This window comes from Erigeron canadensis, chromosome 6 (genome assembly GCF_010389155.1).
Source record: "Erigeron canadensis isolate Cc75 chromosome 6, C_canadensis_v1, whole genome shotgun sequence".
Taxonomy (NCBI): Eukaryota; Viridiplantae; Streptophyta; class Magnoliopsida; order Asterales; family Asteraceae; genus Erigeron; species Erigeron canadensis.
The window spans coordinates 12735089-12756589 of record NC_057766.1 but is presented as its reverse complement, the minus strand read 5'-3'; the positions used below and the strand labels follow the sequence as shown (position 1 = coordinate 12756589).

General features: G+C 34.3%; 2 protein-coding genes across 2 annotated transcripts; both read right to left on the bottom strand.

Annotated features, from left to right (window-relative positions):
- Window positions 1–418: 418 nt before the first annotated feature.
- On the bottom strand, window positions 419–1930 carry LOC122603111 (chalcone synthase 2). Its single transcript, XM_043775729.1, has 2 exons — window positions 1713–1930; window positions 419–1578 (listed from the first exon to the last, which is right to left on the bottom strand). The coding sequence occupies exons 1-2, from the start codon at window positions 1888–1890 to the stop codon at window positions 587–589; spliced, it is 1170 nt and encodes a 389-aa protein (XP_043631664.1). The 5' UTR covers window positions 1891–1930; the 3' UTR covers window positions 419–586.
- A 1279-nt stretch (window positions 1931–3209) lies between these two features.
- On the bottom strand, window positions 3210–3716 carry LOC122604320. Its single transcript, XM_043777210.1, has one exon. It carries the CDS (start codon window positions 3714–3716, stop codon window positions 3210–3212), a length of 507 nt encoding a protein of 168 aa, XP_043633145.1.
- Window positions 3717–21501: the final 17785 nt, after the last annotated feature.

Below are 21501 nucleotides of genomic sequence, written 5' to 3'. Positions count from 1 at the left end.
TGAAAAAAAATAATCTGTTTTTTTTTTAATTGTGTGTATAAACTAATTCCAAAAAGTTATTGTGTGTATGTCACGTAAACAGTTAACGGGTCAACGTGAAAGTGGTGACCGGCTAACTTTTGACACAGTCACTTTTGCATGCTATAGGACTATTGAACAAGTTTTCCTGAATACAATAAAGTTGACCTAAAGTTCATGCACACAATAACTTTTAAGCATTACTTGACTGCATTTCTAGGTAATTACCCCTTTTTAATATATTAGTTGCGTTTTAATAAAAATTGAGGTATTAGTAGCTAGTTACACTTAAATCCCTAAGTTCTCTAACAATTTATATAGGCACTAACATTTTAATAAGAAAATAACACATTTATATTTGCTAACTTTAAATTATTATATCATACATAAAATATTACCGTTTAAAAACCGGAACGTTACATTATCCAATTAAAATAACAACATTAACAAAGGGAATGACAATTACAATCATTTAATGGCGTATTTCAGAACCATAAAAGGAGAAGAAATTTTTAGCGTAGAAAAAGCCCACATTAATGGCTAATAAGAAACACCATAGGATCACTAATTAAATGGGTACACTATGGAGGACCACGGTTTCAACGGTTAGTCCAGGCCCGAACCCAAACAGCACACCCCACTCGAGACCCTCTCCTGTGGTATTGAACCCATCTGTAGCCGAAGAACGTCTCATTTCGTTAAGGATAAAGAGTACACAAGCACTTGACATGTTCCCATATTCGCTAAGCACGTGTCGCGTGGCTCGCAGTTTATTGGGGGTAAGGGCTAGTTTTGCCTCCACTTGGTCCAAGATTGCTGGTCCGCCTGGATGTGCAATCCAAAAAAGTGAGTTCCAATCAACTACGCCCAAGGGTTGAAAGGCTTCTACTAAGCTTTTTTCGATGTGTTTTGAGATAAGGCCCGGAACATCTTTGAGAAGATGAAATGTAAGCCCTACTTGGCGAAGATGTCCATCAATTGCTCCCTCGCTATCCGGGAGAATAGTTTGGGAAGCAGAAGCAATCTCAAAAAGTGGCTTTTCAATATCTACTAATGGGTCAGACCCAACTATGATGGCGGCTGCGCCATCGCCAAACAAGGCCTGACCCACTAGGCTATCAAGATGGGTTTCATCAGGCCCACGGAAAGTTACAGCAGTGATCTCCGAGCAAACAACCAAGACGCGAGCCCCCTTGTTGTTCTCAGCCAAGTCTTTAGCCATACGAAGGACCGTCCCACCAGCAAAACAACCTTGTTGGTACATCATAAAACGTTTGACAGATGACCGAAGTCCAAGCAGCTTTGTGAGCTGGTAATCAGCTCCTGGCATGTCAACACCACTCGTGGTGCAAAACACGAGGTGGGTGATTTTGGATTTGGGTTGGCCCCATTCCTTTATGGCTCGTGTTGCTGCTTCCTTGCCGAGCTTTGGTACTTCAACAACCACCATGTCTTGTCTCTCGTCTAATGAAGGTGCCATGTAGGCACAAATATTTGGTTTCTCTTTTAATATATCTTCTGTCAAGTACATATATCTTTTTTTAATCATTGATTTGTCACCTGAACACAGATACACAATAGAGTACAAAATTCCGTCATGCATATAACTGTTTTTTTTATCTAGCTAGGTAAAAACTGCCCTTTTACTAAAAAGAAAAAAACAAAGGATGCAGATAACATGAGTAAAAACTTACACATGCGAGTAAATTTTTCTTTGAGGTCTTTCTTGTGCTCGCTTTTGGTAATACGAAAATAGTAATCTGGATATGTGGTTTGGTCTACACAATTAGGCGGCGTAGCAGTCCCTATGGCCAAAATCGTCGCCGGACCTTCAGCTCGTTGCGCTTTTCTTAACTCCTGAATGCTAACCATTGTCGCTGCACTCTTGTGGTGTTGATCGATCTTAGAATTGATGTATTGAGTAAAAGGTTATGTGTTATTTGACAATTTATAGAACGTACGTACTCATGAAGGTCTGGTACGTAGACTGGTGGGTGGGAATATCACATGTAAAAAGTACTCTCCTTTCATTATTTGATATATGGCACGTGAACCACACTTGCCTATCAAACTTAACAATCTCCATGCATAAAACTCATATATAATTGTTTTTGGTAAATTATTGTCAGTAAAACCGATACAAATTGGGTTTGGAATTTGAAACCGACGTGTAATATATGAGACTAACTTATTGGTAAAAGTCTACCTCTATATCTCATCCTGGACCTTTAGCTCACGTGGTAATGTAATATGTGTCCAAAAAAAAAAACCTAAAAGGTCATGAAAATCGATTTGTTATAGTAATTCAAATCATAATTGAGTTTATTTCGACTTGATATTACAAAACACAAATGGAATTGACGTAATAATAATCATTATCTTTATCTTTATACTAAACATTATAAAATTATTGTCTACAAGTATTTTTAGAAATTTTATAATGTGGCAACGTCATTTTTTTATCTTGACAGATTTTCATTTTAATTATGATATCATATAAACTTTCTGATATTTTAAAAATAAAAATAGCTGTTTAATAAAAATCCTATATAATATTATAAAATAAAGCACTTTTTTTTTTTGTTAATGAGATACCCTTGTAAATTATATTCCATTACCAAAAAACATTACAAAACAAATGGAGAAGTTGAATGCACCATTCATATATATGACATGTCATATGTATGGAATCTAAAAAGTACCAGCTGTATGCTATCTGGACACTATAATATTACAAGATGAGACTAAATCAAAATTATCATAAACAAAACTTCTGCTGGATACTCGCTTTCATCTTTTAATGAAGGCTATCTCTCGTTGCACCTTCCACACTTTCAACCAATGATCAACCACCGTAGTGTTCTTGAATCGAAATGTCACTAACTTGAGTCGGATAGTAGAAATAATGTGAATAATAATCACATTAGGTGGTTCGTCTGATGAGTGAACAGGCGTATATTCCTCTCTTGCTAAACAAAGTAAGCCGTAGCCGCAACAAGTAACCTCCCAATCACATTCTTGAAAGATCTTGACTTCGATTTGATGATCAGCCAATGTAGTACATCTTCCCATTTGTTAGAAACAGATGGAACTTCAGCCAATATCTTTACTCTGCTCCAAATCTGTGAAGAAAAAGAACACTAAAAAAATAAATGATTATGTGAGTCAGGACCTTTTTTACACAACGAGCATCACATGAGATTGAAGTTAGCATTTCCATTCTTGTTCCATTGCATCAACATATCTTGGGTTTTAAGCTTTTTTCTGACAATCAGCCATACAAGAAATGCATGTCTTGGTATACTTTGAGAAAACCAAATGACGTGAGTCCATGGAACTTCAGCTTGCCTCACTCTAATAGTATCCCAACATGCTTTAGACGAGTAATCCGTAACAATACCTGCAACATCAACCCAGCCAAGCTCGTCCTTAATGTCAGATTGTAGCATTGGCCCCGGTATCCTATTCAAGATAGGATAGTCAGATCGCCATTGGTCTGGCCAATTCCATACCCCATTGTAACACAAGTCAGCCACCCTAGAGTCAAGGGAGAACCCAGCTCGAACAATTTGCCTATCCGAGATCATTGGACTCAATGGACATTGCTCAGCCCATCTATCAAACCATATGGAAGTGTCTTTTCCATCCCCGAGTTTCGACCACACAAAAGGTGTGATTCGATGACGTAGTTGAAGCATTTTACGACATCCCCAGCGGAATAAAGCACCTTTTTTTAATGTATTAATGTAATAATTGCTTTTATTTTATAAATTAGTATATATTTTGTAAGTTGTTTCATTATCTTTATAACTTGTGTGTCAAATGTTTCATTAGTTTTATATCAAATTATAATGCATCAATAACAAACATTATATATATTGTTTTAATATACCATCTTATTTTAAAATTTTTATTCACGTATACGTTTGGGTTAGATCCGGGTTGATTGACTAGTTAATAATTTATTAGATTGATCTTCTTGGCTTTTTTTTTTTAGTTTATGTCATTTTCTAATTTTTATGTTTTTGTCTAATTTAGATTTTAAATTAAAAGTAATGTAATCTTATTATTAATGTATTTGTGTTATTTTAAATTAAATGTGTTTTTTATTTAATAAACCGTATAATTTTTAGTTAACTATAATTGATGATGTGTCGATTTAAAACTAAGTTTCTAGTGTAAAAGGCTTGAAGTATAATGTTCGGTGTCGTAAAAAGTTAGTATGAAATCTGACATGATAAATTAAAATCTGAGCTTCGATACGCATATATAGTTACAGATGAGCTGAATGGTTAAATTTGAAATATATACTTGTTTAAGATTATTGATGCGTAAAACACAATAACTCAAGCACAACGGAAATTAAACATAATGGAATTATATATTTTTGGTATTTTCTGGATTTTATGAAATAAACAACAAAACAAGACGATACACAAAAGGATAAATAAAAGAATCCACCACCAAGATTCGTAAAGGCCAAGCCACCAGAATCAAGGATAAAGGAAACACTCCACTCCACCACTATTTTTGATAAAGGTCTAGCCACCATAAACACAGATAAAGGAATCAAAGATTTAAGATCTCACCACTATATTTGATAAAGAACGAACCACCACAAATATAGATAAAGGGATCACTCTAAACCATCAAGATCAAAGATCTATAAAAGTAAATGAAGATTTTGGATAAGAAATAGATGATGCTCTATTAATTTCATTCAACAAGATAATCTGATTGACAATGAGAAATACAACCCCTATTTATAGCTACATAAACTATTTCCTAGGAGTTATGGATATAATAATAAAATAATATAAAAGTTGTCATGTGCAAAGGACAACCACTAATTTATTAGCGAATGGGAAATGAACAGATAAAGCTTCTGGAAAGATTCCTTTTGCAAGAGGGCCCACAAACCGTTAGAAAAAATGTGTGCACTCATTCCCTTGTTGTCATCTTCTTTGGAAAGTTGTCATCCTTCCTTTATTGGACCCCACAAGCTTGCGTCAGAACATTTTATTAAGGTAACTGGAAAAACTGAAATCTAGACTTCCATTGGAGACGTAAATCTAAAGCATTCATCTAGAAACTGGAACTGGTCATTGGAGAGCTTCAATGGACTGGTGGGCTTCAGTGGAGAACTTAACTGATGGATTTTTGATGGTTGTATCTAGAGCTTCTTGCCACTGGAGAAGTGTTACAACTGGTGGCTGGACTGGTTCAGTAAACACTTTTCTGAAGTGGGCTATCGCTGGCAGAATAAGCATGGCTTGTTCAGATGGAATCACTTGCTCAGAATTCTGATTCAGTTCAGATGACCCCTTCAGTTCAGAAATGGACTTCAGTTCAGAATTTTTTTTTATCTTGGAAATTTTCATCAGTTCATTTGACTCGCTCAATTCACTGGTATTGATCTGTTCATTGAATCTGGTCATTTCTGCATCAATTATAAATTTAGATTCTTGGTGGTAGCTTTTAATATCTATATATATTATAAATTTTTGTCAATAAAAGGTTTTAAATCCTATAGTTTATATAAATCGTGAGGTTATTAAAATGAATGATAGATGCATGATACACTAACAATCTAAAAACTCTCAAAATGTGTAAACTGGTGAAGATGTTTTTCACCAGGTGTTTTATTTCGAAAAATGATCCGTACTGTAGACCTTACCTAAGCTTAGGAATTGCCACTTTAAAAAATTTACAAATTAAATCTTTGAATTTGATAAACATACATAGCCCCCCCCCCCCCCCCTGAATTTTACATAATCTCCCCTAAATTTTACATAATCTCACATACTTTACCTAAGATAGGTACTGCATGCTTTACCTAACCTTTCCCAATATAACAATTACTGGCAACATCCATGACACGATGAGACATGTTGGAAACAAGGTTTGAATTCATAACATCTTCATTTTCTAAAGTGCTACAATGACCCTATGTATCTTTTAGATGTGGATACCTACTTGAGCCATGCTCAATTGATCATAAATCTAAAATTGAAACAATACAATTGAAATTTGGAACGTATGAAGAATGTGACCATCCAATTGGAAGGTTTAACGGAGGGGTGTATCACATATTTCCGAATGAAACCCAACAAACATGAAGCATTTCTCGCATTGGTGCCAGTATTAGTTGTATCTCCTTCCAATAAGGTGCTTCAATGGTCATAAAGTTTTAGCAAACATACATTATGCTTTTAACACTTAAAATAACACATTTACAACTCCCCACCCCAAATCTATCGCCATTAATTATATATATATATATATATATGGGTTAGGTATTGTAAAACAAGTATTAAAGTAAAACAAATAAGACAAGATCTTGACTCTTAGATCATGGTTTAAATGATGCACAATGATTTTTATGATGCACGATTACTTTCACTAAAGAGAAATTTATTGTTTTATCTGTTTTACTTTAATAATTGTTTTATTTTACCTAAAACCTATATATATATATATATATTGTTGGTAGAGCATAGAGAAAATATTAAGAATTCTCTTGATTCTTATTGGTTAAAAAGATGATTTCTTTGTGTTATGATTGGTTGAAAGTATTTAAGGCCTCTTTAAATATAAACAACATTACCATAGTAATTGCAAAGATATGGTTGTTTTCAAATAAGTAGTTTTTAAACTGAATTCAAATTTTCCTTTGTATTTTTCTATGTCGCTAGCCACGTAATTTAGAATGCACATGTTTTACGTTACTTTCAATTTGTATAAAAATACGGAAGCATTTTAAGATGAGATATGATATAATTACGCGCAAACAACAAAACAACAAAGCTCTTCTTGAAAACTTATTCATTATAAATGAAACAGACTAAATGTGTGTAATCACGAATGGATGTTAGAGGTCGATTAACCCAGATGACTAATTATACAAAATTATATATCGTCATATCAACAAAAATATATACTTTTGATTTATATATACATTCATTTTGTCTTGTAAATAAATAAACAATCAAAACATTTAATTTTAATAATACACACATTAAATTAGACATTTATAATATATAGAACCAAAATGAGTTAAAATAACCAAACAAGAAGTTTTATAATGTTACAATGTTACACTAACCTGAACTATATCATAATGGCGAATTTATGTCCTATGTTTTGTTGCGGATATGCAGTCAATAACGAATAAAAACTGGATATATAATTCAATCTCTGAAGGCGTGTAACACTACCAAATTGAATCAATTCGATTGTTCACCCCAAATTACTCAATCGGATACAATTAGAGTATGATTTGTGTTTGAGTATGTATGTGAAAAACGGGAGAGAATTCTGAAGGAATTCATATATCACAGAATAATTGATCCCAAGCCCATAACTGCTTTTTAAGCAGTCAAACACAAAGGTAGTTACGGGTCTGGGATCGATTATTCTGTGATATACGAATTCTTTCAGAATTCTCTCCCGTATGTCACATACATACTAAACACAAATCATACAGAAAACTCTGTAAACTCTGATTGTATGCGATTGAGTAATTTTGAGTGAACTACCGAATTGATTCAATCAGATAGTGTTGCACGCCTTCGAAGATTGAATTATATATCCAGTTTTTGTTCGTTATTGACTGCATATCCCCGACATGTTTACCCGTTGTTTGAGCATAACACTCGTAAAAAAAATTTATTTTTATTTTAAATATATTTAATAGAACCAAAAGGAGTTAAAAATAACCAAACAAGCAAGCTTTACAATATTACAATGTTAGACTGACCTGTACCACGCAAATCTATGTCCCGCGTTTACCAGTTGTTTGAGCATAAAAAATGTAAAAGGATTTTATTTTTATTTTTAATAATCCTACAAATCAAATTAAGGTAATGCTAAATTCACAACTTTTTGTTATATTCAACAATTACTGACTTAGAGAGTTGTATATCAATTATTATTTATTATTTATTAGCATACTAGCTTGTACTTGTGAAAAAAAATATGGCTAATTTATCACCATAAGATTATGCTTGTGTAGGGTGTTAATGATCCGAGTTGAATTATGCAACATAAATTAGTGGGCTTCGTTAGTTTGATAATTGCTACCAATCGAATTGTCTATTTGATATGACTTGCGGTCTTCATAACTGTTTTCAAGCTCAAGCTCGAACATGAATGTTGTGTTAATCTTTGAGTTTAATAATTATTAAGTTGATTTATTGAAAAAAGCATATCAATAATTTCATATTTGAGCTGCTCGTTTACAAGTTCTATGAACTCATTATATTGATAATGAGTTGATTAACATTGTTAAGGTTTTTTTAATGAAAAAAGGAAAATGGAAAGAAAAAATTATAAAATGCATTTTTAAATTCTTTAAAAGGTGGAGAGGAAAACGAGGAAAAGTTAAGGTATAAATTATTCCAACATTTTTCTTTTCAAAATTGTGCTTATTTGTTACTCTCCTCTTTGCTTTCTCCATTAACAAAAATTAAAGAAAAGACTGTAAAACTATTATATTAACGATACTTGTTTAAGGCGATTAGCTATATAGACCGTCAATAGTTAAGCGGGTTCTTGAGTTCACAAAACTCGTTTTAAGTCTAGCAACTATGCTCAACCGAGGAATGGCGAATACAACTCTTGTGTGTCCCTTATGCGAGTCCCAGCAAGACTCGCATTCTCACCTGTTTTTTGAATGTAAGTTTTCACGAGATGCGTGGAGCATTATAAATGTCAAGCAGGTCTTCCCAATGTTTCAAATATTTGGGATGATATTGTTGATATGCTTCTCCCCAAAGCTCAAAAAAAGTCTGTACACATGATTGGATCGAAGTTATTATTGGCTGCTGCTACTTATTTTTTTTGGCAAGAAAGGAATTTTCGACTTTTCAAGCATCAAAAACGTACAAAAGATCAAGTAGCTGACGTGATTTGCACAACAGTTCGTCTTAAAATGCTCACATTCCGGTTCAAGAAGACTAGACGTGTTGAGCACTTCTTAACATCATGGGATTTACCTTTCTCATTACTAAATTAGTTGGTATTACTTACTAGCCATGTTGCCTGTATGTAAAGGTCAAATCGGGTTTTAGAAATGATCTGTCATTTCTAAATTAGGGTATGGTTCGTTGCTTTTATGCATGTGTCTTGTAAAGGTCCATCTGTCATTCAGCTAAATTGCCTGAACTTTATACTTATAATAAATATTTTGCAAGGGATGACAGGCCTTTTGTTGAAAAAAAACTATACTCAACCGAGCATAGTAGAATATGACGATGATTTCTTTAACTAGTAAAATTAACCAAATAAAGAATAAGAAACCCACCACATAATTGTTTCGGTCAAAAATTACCTAAGATAATTTTAGAAAGGATTTTAGACGACTCTGTAAGTGAGGTTTGGTGTTCAAAGATCTTCAATTAAAATGAAAGTTTTCTTAACAAAAATAATTAAAACTAAGAGTTTTGACTAAAAAGAGTTTTGAGAAAGCCTTTGAGACAGAAATACTTTGAGTAATTAAGAAAACTGTTGAATATACTATAAAACAATGTAAATCAACACTAAGATTTTAAAGAAAAGCTGTAAAGAATAACGACACCAAAATCTTGTTAACGAGAAAAAACCCTTGATCCAATTAAGTGATCTTAGGTAAAAAAAAACCCAGGAGAATGCAATCGACCCTCCAGTTGTTCTCTTGTTATAATCTTTGTTTATGAGTGATTACAATGAAATGAATGAACGAATGAATGAATAATTGCTATGTAAATAAATTGTTGTTGGTGAGTGACTGAATGCTTGTATGGAGTGTATGTGTATTCTGGATGTGATAATCATGTCTCTCTTTCTGAATGAGAGCTTCCTCTATTTATAGAGCTAGACGTTGAACTATATTTTCGAAATATCTGGGATCTTCATGGACTTGCTCCTTTTGCTGAAGAATAGGCTTAGATGATCGTTGAGGTTTATTCTTCACATGGTAAATTTGTTATCAATCCTGATTCTTGTGGATAAAGTGGTAAACTATCCGTTGTAACATGTTTTCTTTGTGTAACACGTCTTTGACTTTAGTCCTACAAATAATATCCACTATACTGGACATTTATTCGTTAGTAAAATCATATATCTTAAAGATATCAAGATCCCATTGTATCAGGATAATAATGCAACGTGACCTGGAGCACTGAACTAAGTGGGATCAAGGATCCTCCAATACTGCATAGTATCAAGTGTTTATTACGGAAGGACTAAAGTGTAAATTATATTGAGGATCCTAGTAGTAGAAATTCTACCCCAAACAATTGTCCCCAAAAATTATTTTTCATAGTAAAAAAAATAAGTTTTCAAAGTCACTGTCGGCCACAGAGATTTCTTAAGGAGACGCTATCTTTGTTTTTTAGGTTTTCATTCTTATGTTCCCTTTTATTGACTTTTGCAGTCCAGACTTATCTCAGAGGGTGAAATGTTAGTTTTTTATTCTTACTCTTTCAATTTAAAAGCCATGTCTGAAATTGATTTTCTTATCTCTTTCAATTTTTTGTATAGTGTATACTTCTCAAGTGGCAAGAGTTACGGATCCAGCCAGAAGTATTCCGCCATAAATGATTACCACTGAAGTGCTCTAGTGACCAGCTCCAGTCACCAGATGGAAGCTCCAGAATTAAAGTCTCCAGTGGAAGTCCAGATATCACTTTCCAGTTTTCCAATCAAGTTTGTTTATGTCGTTTGTTTGTGGGGTCCAATAAAGGTGGAATGACGGTTGTCGAAGAAGAAGACAAGGAAGAGAGAGTGGTCACGTTATTTCTAACGGTTTGTGGATCCTCTTACAAAGGAATCTTTCTAGAAGCTTTGTCTGTCCATTTCCTATTGGCTAATAAGTTAGTTGTTGTCCTTTACACATAACAGCCTTTTATTATTTAATATTATTTTGTTAATTCCTACGAAATAGTTTTATCTATAAATAGAGGCTCATTTCTCATTGTAAAAGCAGATTATGTTGAATTGAATGAAATTAATAGAGCAGCCTCTATTTCTTATCCAAAATCTTCATTTACCTTTGTGGATCTTTGATCTTGGTGGTTTGGAGTGATCCCTTTATCTATAATTGTGGTGGTTCGTCCTTTATCAATTATAATAGTGAGATCTTAAATCTTTGATTCTTTTATCTGTGTTTGTGGTGGCTAGACCTTTATCAAACATAGTGTTGGGTTGGAGTGTTTCCTTTATCCTTGATTCTGGTGGCTTGGCCTTTACAAATCTTGGTGGTGGATTCTTTTATCTATCCTTTTATTTTATTTGTTTTGTTTTCACATAAATCCAGAAAATACCAAAAATAATTAATTCCATTTTGTTTAATTTTCGTTGTGCTTGAGTTTTTGCGTGTTTTACGCATCAGTTTATTTTCGATATTTCCCTACACATGGATAAGGAAACTAAGAAAGTCGATGGAAAGAGAAAAAAACGCTCAGTGAATGTTAGAAAACTTATTAAATTGATGGAGATACCAGCGAAGGCTCCGTTAACTGAATTAGTTTCCCGATTACCAAAAAATGTTACCTTCGGGAGTTCAGTCAAGGATATTTCGACGGTACCAAATATTGATTTATAATTAAGTCTTATAATAAAATTTTGTTTTGGCATTGCTAAGTTTAATATTTTGATTCACTATTCTTAGGCCATCGAACACTTGATTTTAAGTTTTGGAAGGTCATTGAATGAATGGGAATTAGATGTTGAAGTTCAGAAGAAAATGGTTAATGTTGAAGAAGCAAAGAATGATGACTTATTGGCAGAAATTGAGGGTTTGAACACAAAAATTATTAAGTTGAACTATGAGCTAAGGGAATTCAAAAAGAAGAGGAGAAAAAACTCAAAACTCAGAAAGAAGAATCTATTTTAAGTGCATCTATTGCAATTCTCAAAAGCAGAACTGAAATGGCAAAAATGACTAAGGACATGGGTTGTGAACCGGCAGGTTGGAACATTAAGGCATGGGAAAAAACTTTGGCTGGGTTGGTCATTGTTATGCCTGGAAAATTTCAGGTACCAATATCTTGAAAGCCCAAGATCTTGACATCTCAGGATCTTGACACAGCGGAACATCCGGAAGATTACTAACGTATTGTTACATATGTTATTATTATTTTCTCTTGAGTTATACATACAGGGTTGATATTATTCAATGTCCCACATAGAGAAATACCTCTAACGGTATCAAATCAAGGATACACGTAAAGAATCTCTTCAACATGCAAAGAAGACTTAGTCCCCAACATAATTGGACTTCAAGTTGAATTCAGCATGAGGTAATATACACTAACGGTCACTTGACCAGTCAAGATCTTCACCAACGTTCAAGAACTGAAGACGTGGAAGATCCCTACAATATCAGATAGTTAGTTTGTCACTACCATTATAAATAGAAGAGGCTTGATCGATCCTAGGCACTTACTTTTCACCTGCTATCACTCACTTGTGTTCACACACATTGCATTTTACTCTTTTAGCTACTCACACACTTAGAAAGATCGATCAACTTGCTTCCACCAATTGTATTCATTTCAACGATAATTAATATAAGAACAAGGCATGAACGATTGTTTCCTCCCGGGGTTTTTATGCCGGTGATCCTCTAAGGATTAAGGGCTTTTCCTCGTCATCAAATATCGGTGTTCTTGCTCTTTACTATTTACTTTACGCATTATTTTTGTTTGATTCTTGCTCAATATCTTTTTTTGAACATATCTTGCATTATTTGCATTAGTTTGCGATTACATTGACCTTCTTTATTGTTTAGTAGACATAATCTGTTTTCAAAAGTCTTTTTATCAACGCATCTTTGTAACTCAACATATTTTACAAGCACACAACCTCACGAACGAAAGTTTGGTTACTTAATTGATCTAAGTCTTCGACGTAGATTATCTTAGGTGATTTTTGACCAAAACAATTTGGCGCCCACCGTTGGGCAAAAGGTGCTTTTCCATAAACCAAAATTCAGTCATTCTCTATTAGATTATGTCGACAAAACACATAAAAAGGTTTCTCAAGAACAAAAATACAGGGACATCTCATATGAGGAATGAACCTGAATTATCCTATCCTTTCAATTATGCTAATGATAATTTATTTTCAATTGTTGCTCGAACTGAACAAGAATTGGAAGAAAGAAGCTCTGAAGTCATGAAGGATCTCAAGACGCTACAATTAAGATTCTTGGAGATTCTCAAATTACGAGCAATTATACAACGATCTAGGGATTTAGATCCACAAGCAATAGAAAGCTTGCGGATTGAAGATCTAAAACGACGGAGGATAACTCGTGAGTCAAGGATTGAAGAAACCCAACTTCAATATCCTATCAATGAAACAATAGCTACAAGGAAACTATCTAAAGATGATGCATCAAAGAACTCCTACCTTGAGGTATGGAACATGGGTATGCAAATTTACAAATCGTAATTTCTTTTTGTTAATTGATCAGCGCAATCTTAGTCTTGAAAAATATTCTTAGTTGAATTTTGATTCTATAGACATTTGTTATTGTAAATAGAATCTTTGTCTTATGATTATCACGTCAACTATTGGCTGAAGGTTTCCACCTTCTCCTAAGAACATCTCAACGGTTTGGCTCTAACGCCTACATATGGTTAAAGGTTTTCACCTTTTCATTATGGAAATTCTGTTGGACGGCTCTAACGCCAAACATTTAGTTAAAGGTTAACACCTTTCTTAAATCGCCCGGTGTCGCACGAGTTAATTAGATGGTTGAAGGGTTAAATTCCAAGATCATCGAAATTAATTCTATTGGTTATCAATGTTACCATTGATTCTCCGGATATTGGCTAACCACGCCATCATTATCCATCGACGTTTATAATGGGCTAACCACGCCACTTCTATCTAAGGTACAATCGAAAAAGGGCTAGAAACGCCATCACTATTCAATTGAAAGGCTAATCTTAACGCCAATAATTTAAGCATACCATGAAGAAGATTGGGATACCATACGTATCTCATGAACTAGACGTTCAATCATAGAACTCTAAGACCTATTGTCTTAGAGTTCATGTCTTTAAACTAACGCAACTATCTACTCTGGTTAGCTATATGCAATGAATGCAGGGAAATAAATACTAATCAAAGCATTCTGAAGAAGCAAAAGAGTGATCAACAGCTAAGGAACTATGGATTGTCTAAATCATAGCCTATCACTGGGATAATTTAATGTGAAAGGTGCACGTATCATAACTTTCTCACTATTTCGATTCGGATATATATATATATATAGTCATGTACGAACGGTATATCAAAATTTTATAAGTTAATGCTAAACTGTTAAGCATAGAAAATTTAAAAATACCTGGATAATAGCGTTCCGTTGTACCTGCAAAAGGGAAAAACAGCAATGCTAAACGAATAACAAAATTAACGCAACGAATATCCGAAATACTTGCTGAAATTTGAAAACTTGTGCAAGATAGCACTGGGACAGTCACCCACAGCAAATATAATCCTAAGCTACAGTTCATAAGTCTAAAAAGTAAAACACCACCAGGGTTAATTGTGCCAGATTAACCACGCCCCAGAGAAATTGTTTTGGTTACAGACCACACTCCAAATCAAAGTATTAAAAGTACTAATTACAGCTATTAAAAACCATCAAGATGTCTTGTCCTGCTCCTGCTCTTCATCCTTGTCAAGTTCTTCGTCATCCTCCAACATCTTGTCATCCTCACCAGCTGCCTCTAGACCCACCTTTTTGATTTCCTCATATGTATCATCAACTTCATCCTCATTGATCAAACCTTCGTCCTGTTTCTTCTTCAACTTGGATTCACCTCCCAAATTCACATACTCCTGGTCAAACTTTTTGATGTCCCACTTCTTGGGAAGAACAGAACCAGCTGCTTGAGCTTCAAGTGCCATCTGAACTCTAACTCCCGCAATCGACCTCTTAGTGCTCCACTGGTTTCTGGACAGTGCAGCTGGCAGAACCATGACTGGTCACCAGACCCTGCTAGAGGAATATAGGGTGCAAGAGGGGCCCTCAATAACTTTTGGGAATGATGAAAATGAACAAACTGAGGGATATGGTGTGGTGAATAATTGTCAAGTCAAATTCACAAAAGTTGCATATTTGAATGGTTTGAAATATAACCTGATCAGTGTCAGCCAACTTTGTGATGATGGCTTCAAGGTATTATTTAAAATTTCACAAGGCACTATATTCAACAGAGATTGGAAGGTAGTGATGATTGCACCAAGGAAGGGAAACATTTATATAATAGACATGAACAGTGCTACTTCAGAACAATGTTTCTACATAAAAGCTGATGAGGACACAAATTGGTTATGGCACAAGAGATTATCCCATCTGAACTTCAAAAATATAAATAAGTTGTCAAGAAAACAACTTACTGATGGGATACCTGCAATGTCTTTCAACAAAGACAAGCCATGTCCAGGTTGTGAAGTGGGAAAGAAGAAGAGAGCATCTTTCAAGACCAAGCAAAATTTCAGAATCACTGAACCACTTCATATGCTTCATATAGATCTATTTGGTCCTGTAAACGTGCAGACAAGAGCTGGGAAGAAATACACTCTGGTGGTAGTTGATGAATATTCAACATATTGTTGGGTGATCTTCCTCAGAACCAAAAGTAAAGCTACTGCTGAAATTATTGCTCTCATCAAACAAATTGAACTCAAGCACAAGCGAAAAGTTCGTCAGCTCAGAAGTGACAATGGCACCGAATTCAGAAATTCCACTCTGGAAACCTTCTACACTGATAGTGGCATATCTCAGAACTTCTCCTCAGCCCACACACCAGAACAGAATGGTGTTGTAGAAAGAAAGAATCGTACGCTGATAGAAGCTGCCAGAAGTATGTTGAATGAATCAGGTCTTCCAAAATGTTTTTGGGCTGAAGCTGTTACACCCAGAACCATTCAATTTATGGCTCAGAATCTGAGAAGGCTTCAGAACTTCAGAAAATAAGATGGTTCAGATTGCACTTACTAAAACTCTCTCAGAATTAAATAAATCAAATCTGGAGTCAATCAGAACCTTTTATTTTATAAGTGATATCTGGTTTGCAAGTGGACACAAGATTTTACTATACAAAGATACCTTTTTGCTTACGTGTCATACCACTTGCGCCGTAAAGAAAAATGATCATTGCTTTTGCATTAAACAAGGTTGAATACTTTTGGAAAATGTGGGGTCACGGCCGTTTGTAACCAAAAATTATTTCGGATTTCAAACCCGATCAAAATTACCTTTTAATAAAATCTTATTTCTTTTAATTGGGTTTGATTTTCAAAATTCTTTTTATTTTATTTTCCTTGGAAATCCTTTCGTATTCCCTTTGAAATTCTCTTTCCAAAAAATCGATCTCACATTTACTTCATTTTTCATTTACTCCCCAATCATTCATTCTCTCTCATTCTCTATTTTTTTTCAAACACTCAAACCCTAAATCACATTCTTTTCATCTTCATCTTTCCAAAATCAAATCATCATGGCAAAAACAACCATCCTAAGCAAAATCTCTCATTACTTTCGAATATAATCCTCCAAAGCCTGCAGTCAAGGCCAGTTCAAATTAGCCAGAGAAGTTTGAAGCCAAGGCCATTCGATTCAATATGAACAATTTTAAAGTCACCCTCAATGTCAAAAATAAAACTCTCATGGGTCGAATCAATAAATTTCTTGAGGAATGTCCTCTTTCTTTTGCCTTAACTGTAGATCCAGAGATTCTTTTCCATAGATATCTTTTAGAATTCTGGTACACAGCCGAAGTAAGCAAGGATGATAAATCCATTGCTTTCACTCTCAAGGATGGCACGAAAAAATGTGTCATCACTTTGGATGGATTCAGAGAGGCCCTCCATCTAAATTATTTGCAAGAATCTGCTGTCTTTGCAAAGAGGTTGAAAGGTGTAAACTTTAGGGAAATATTGGTGGAGATGGGGCATGACAATATGGTTGATAGTGAAGGAAAGTTGAAAACTTCAAGGCATATTTTCATCTCGGGGTTTAGAAACTGTTGGAGATTTTTCTGGACTCACATAGTCGAGTGCCTAGGTGGTAATTACGGTAGCTTAGACCAGGTCTCATTGATCCAAGTGGAGATGGGCTATTATTTATGGAATGGGATCACTGTGGACTATGTAGCAACACGATTTTATCATTCGAATTCACATCAACAATGGCGTTTGGTTAGTGTGTGTTCTTGGTGTTTGTGTGTGTGTTGATAGAAAATTGGGATCAAGTGTGTGTTATTCAGGTGTAATGGTATGAAAATTGTGTTGTTGTTATGCCAAGTGTTTTTGATTTCTAAGGGATTAAGGGCTATTTATAGTCTAAACAAACTAACAATGCTAATTATCACAATTAGCCCCTCAACCTTAGAAATCATCAACTCATGACTTAACAACAAGTAAGTCTATAACTTAAATTACAATGTATCACTATTCTTGGATTTCTAACATTCTCCCCCTTAGTGATATATTGTAAGGTCTGAAGTACGTGTTGTTTTGTCTTGTAGGAATGAATTTGATGAGCCCGGTGGTGAAGACAATTGGTGTGATGAAACAAGTCTTCAAAGCTATCTCATTGTCTTTGGAGAACTTGATTCAGTCTTGGTCTTAGACTTCTTGAAGTTAAATCATTTGTTGATTCTCAATGTTCTTTTTGAACAGAGAATGATGAGTGTGTGTGTATTAAATCTTCGAGGATTGTTGAATCACAGATCAGAGTGGTCTTTTGAAATGCGGAAGATATGAATTTGTCTTGAATTCTTTAATCTTCGAATCTTGAAGTCTTTTATTTGAAGTCTTGGAATGAATTTTCAGAGATATGTACTCTCCCCCTTTGAAGTGTGCAATGTAACTTTTGGTAAAGTGTTGATGTATGACTTTGAAGATCTAGTATAAATTGAATTGATGAAGACTCTTTTGAAGCTTTTCTTCTTTGTCTCATCATCTTCAATCTTTTGTCCTTTGAAGCTTTGATCTTTGTCACATCATCTAAAGCACTTTTGAGAGTAAACATTTGAATGAGGATTTGAAAAGTCTCTTATGAAGTAATCATGCTCCCCCTCAATTCATGAATAATCACAGTCTCTTCGATTTTTGAAAAATCTCTTGTTAAATCTTGAATGTATATCCTTTTTCTTTCGAGATGAATAATCTTCAAGTTGAATTTGGAACCCTTGCAGTTTGGAATGAAATTGACAAACAAACTTTGAAGAAGAATGATGAGTTGATGTCATAAATAAAAGAACTCCAAATAAACTTGAAAACTTCCAACAAGAAGCTGAATGACAATATCTCGGAAAGCAATTGAAACAACCAAACACAAACTTTTCTCCTTGTCCTTATCAATCATTCTAATTTCTTCTCCTAATCAATAACCAATCATACTATTTTCTCCCCCTCATAATGACAAAGTTCGGAACCAATGTCATTATGCAAACATTGATTGATTCGAATGTTAAAAGAAATAATCATGACTAACATCTAGACATTATGCACATGGAGAATTATCAATAAACCAACCCAACTGTTCCTATGGGTGACTAAAATGTAAGATTGAAGTTGTTGGGATAAACATTTTAGCATGTTGTTGGTGTTTTCTGTGTTGGGGTGATGAGAAAAGAAACCAGATAAGAATGATCCGTTTGCATTCAAAAATCGAAAGGATTAATGAAATGACCGAAAAAAATGTATATCATTTATCGGATTTCCTATGTATCATTGAGAAATGCACAAAGCAAACCTCTAACATAGTTCGGTCTTTTGGCTTTTCAACCTCAAGAATGCTTCAAAGAATGTAAACCATGGTCAGTGTCACCTAAGCGTTCGATAACCATGTTCTACTATCCTTAAAGACTTTTAGGAAAAATCCAAGGTCACAATAGACTTCTTGTTAACTCAATAATTACAAAAATGCAATTATGAGACCTACTTTCAAAGCTGGAAATGATGTTAGAAATGGTAGGATTTCCATTTTGATCATCGTGAAATATCAATTAAGATATCACTACAAATGTTCCGGCTATATCACAAAGATAAGCATGTATATCACAAAGATATGACGCAAATGTGTCCTAAAGAATGAATAATGATCAAATTAATGATCAAGTATGAGAGCTCTAGACACAAAGTGATCAAATGAAGTCGGGGACTGGAGCAGAGTATCACCCTTTTTCAATATTAACGTCTTCCAAATGAAGAGTCAATAGAAATGAGAAAATCTCCGTGAGAAGTAAAACAAGCATTTGTTAAGAAACACTTGAGTGGTTAAGGCATCTTCAATATCGAGATATCAACAAATGACATCCGATAGAAATGTGTTTTACCCGGCGAGTTGAGAATTTTAGGGAAGGGTATCAATGCTTTTAACCCTTTTCTCACAACATTATCACCATAACCTCTCACTTTTCGACTTTACTCTCTCCAACTTAGTTGCACAAATTCATCATCACTCAAAAATACCCTCACTTTCTAATGAAAAAAGTGAATACTTCGGGGTTAGAACTCATCAGCGATGATGAAATTCATGGAGTATATTTTTGAGAAAAACCTAGTCGCTCATGTGCAAACTAAACACCAAACTTCCTTTGAAAAAAATTTCATCAAATGTGAAAAAAATGTTTAAACAACACATTTGAAGTTTGAAAGAGATTTGAAATCACAAACTCCCTCTTAATCTATGCAAAGATAGATCAAAAAGATTTTCATAGAAAAAGTGGAGCAAAAATGATTTGTGTGAAATCAAAACAAGTTTTATGAAAAGTGAACTCAATCAATTGTTCAAGATGAGACAACTCAGGAGTACACAAACGCGTTCAATCCTTTGCTTCTCATATCAACAATTGAGAGTTTTTTGAAACAGGTGTAACAAAATTGCAATCAACATCTAGTATTACACATATACATTCATATAAGACCATTTGGAAGTACACAAAGGCATTCAATTCCGCGTTATCTTATATCAATTTATATGTATAACAACATGAATTAATTTCAATTTTGAAACATAAATAATTTTCTTTTTAAAATCAGGTTGCATACAGAGTATATGCAAACTATTTTGAAATAAATAACACAAATAAGCACGGGCTATACACTGAATGTGCATAAGCCATGAAGTAATAAATACATCATTTAAGTACGGGTTACATACATAGCATATGTAAGCTACTTTAAAATAAATAGTTCAATGAAGAACGGGTTGCATACAGAATATACGCAAGCCACTTTGAAATAAATGAAAAGAAAAAATCTTTTTGTTATTTTTCAAAATTTTTATTTTTGTATTTGATTTTTGTTTTTCAACTTTTGAAAAATGAATCAAGAATTCCTTCCATGGTAAAGTGAATCAAGGATCAAGATTTAGCATACCAAGTTTAGAGATTAAGAAATTAAACCTCTTGTCGTCTAGTGGTTTTGTGAACAAATCAGCGAGTTGGTAGTCAGTTCCCACGAAGTAGAGTTCGATGTCACCTTTCTCAACATGATCTTTGAGAAAATGATATCTCACATCAATGTGCTTTGAGCGTGAGTGGTTGACTGAGTTGACAGCAATTGCAATGGCACTTTGAGAATCACAATAGATAGGGACACGATCATATTTCAGACCATAATCGGTAAGTTGTGTTTTCATCCATAACACTTGAGCACAGCAACTAGCAGCAGCCACATATTCAGCTTCCGCTGTTGACAGTGAAACACAATTTTGCTTCTTGGATGACCAACTTACAATCTTATCCCCTAAGAATTGTAAAGTACCAGATGTGCTCTTGTGATCAAGCTTACAACTTGCATGATCTGCATCTGAATAGGCAGTTAAATTGAATCCAGTATCCCTTGGATACCAGAGACCAAGATTGGGTGTACCCTTCAGATAACGAAAAATTCGTTTCACAGCTTGGTAATGTAAATCAGTCGGAGAGGCTTAATACCTAGCACACATACATGTTGCAAACATTATATCTGGGCGAGATGTTGTAAGATACAACAACGAACCAATCATGCTTCTATACCTCTTTTGGTCAAATGGTTTCCCATTTTTATCAGCATTAATGTTTGTACGAGCAACCATTGGGGTTGAAATTGATGAACATGTAGTCATATCAAACTTTTTCAATATATCCTTTATGTACTTACCTTGTGATATAAAGATACCAGTTGGTAATTGTTTGATTTGTAATCCCAAAAAGTAATTCATTTCCCCAAACATGCTTATTTCAAAATGATTGACCATTAGAGATGAAAAATTTCGGTAAAAAGTTTGACTGGTTGACCCAAAAATAATGTCATCAACATATATTTGGACAAGTAAAACATGTTTACCTTGCTTACGAATAAACAGGGTAGGGTCAATAGTACCTTTGGTAAAGCCTCCTTTGAGTAAGAAAGTAGATAAGGAATCATACCATGCTCGGGGTGCCTGTTTTAAACCATAGAGAGCTTTGTCCAACCTGTAGACATGGTTTG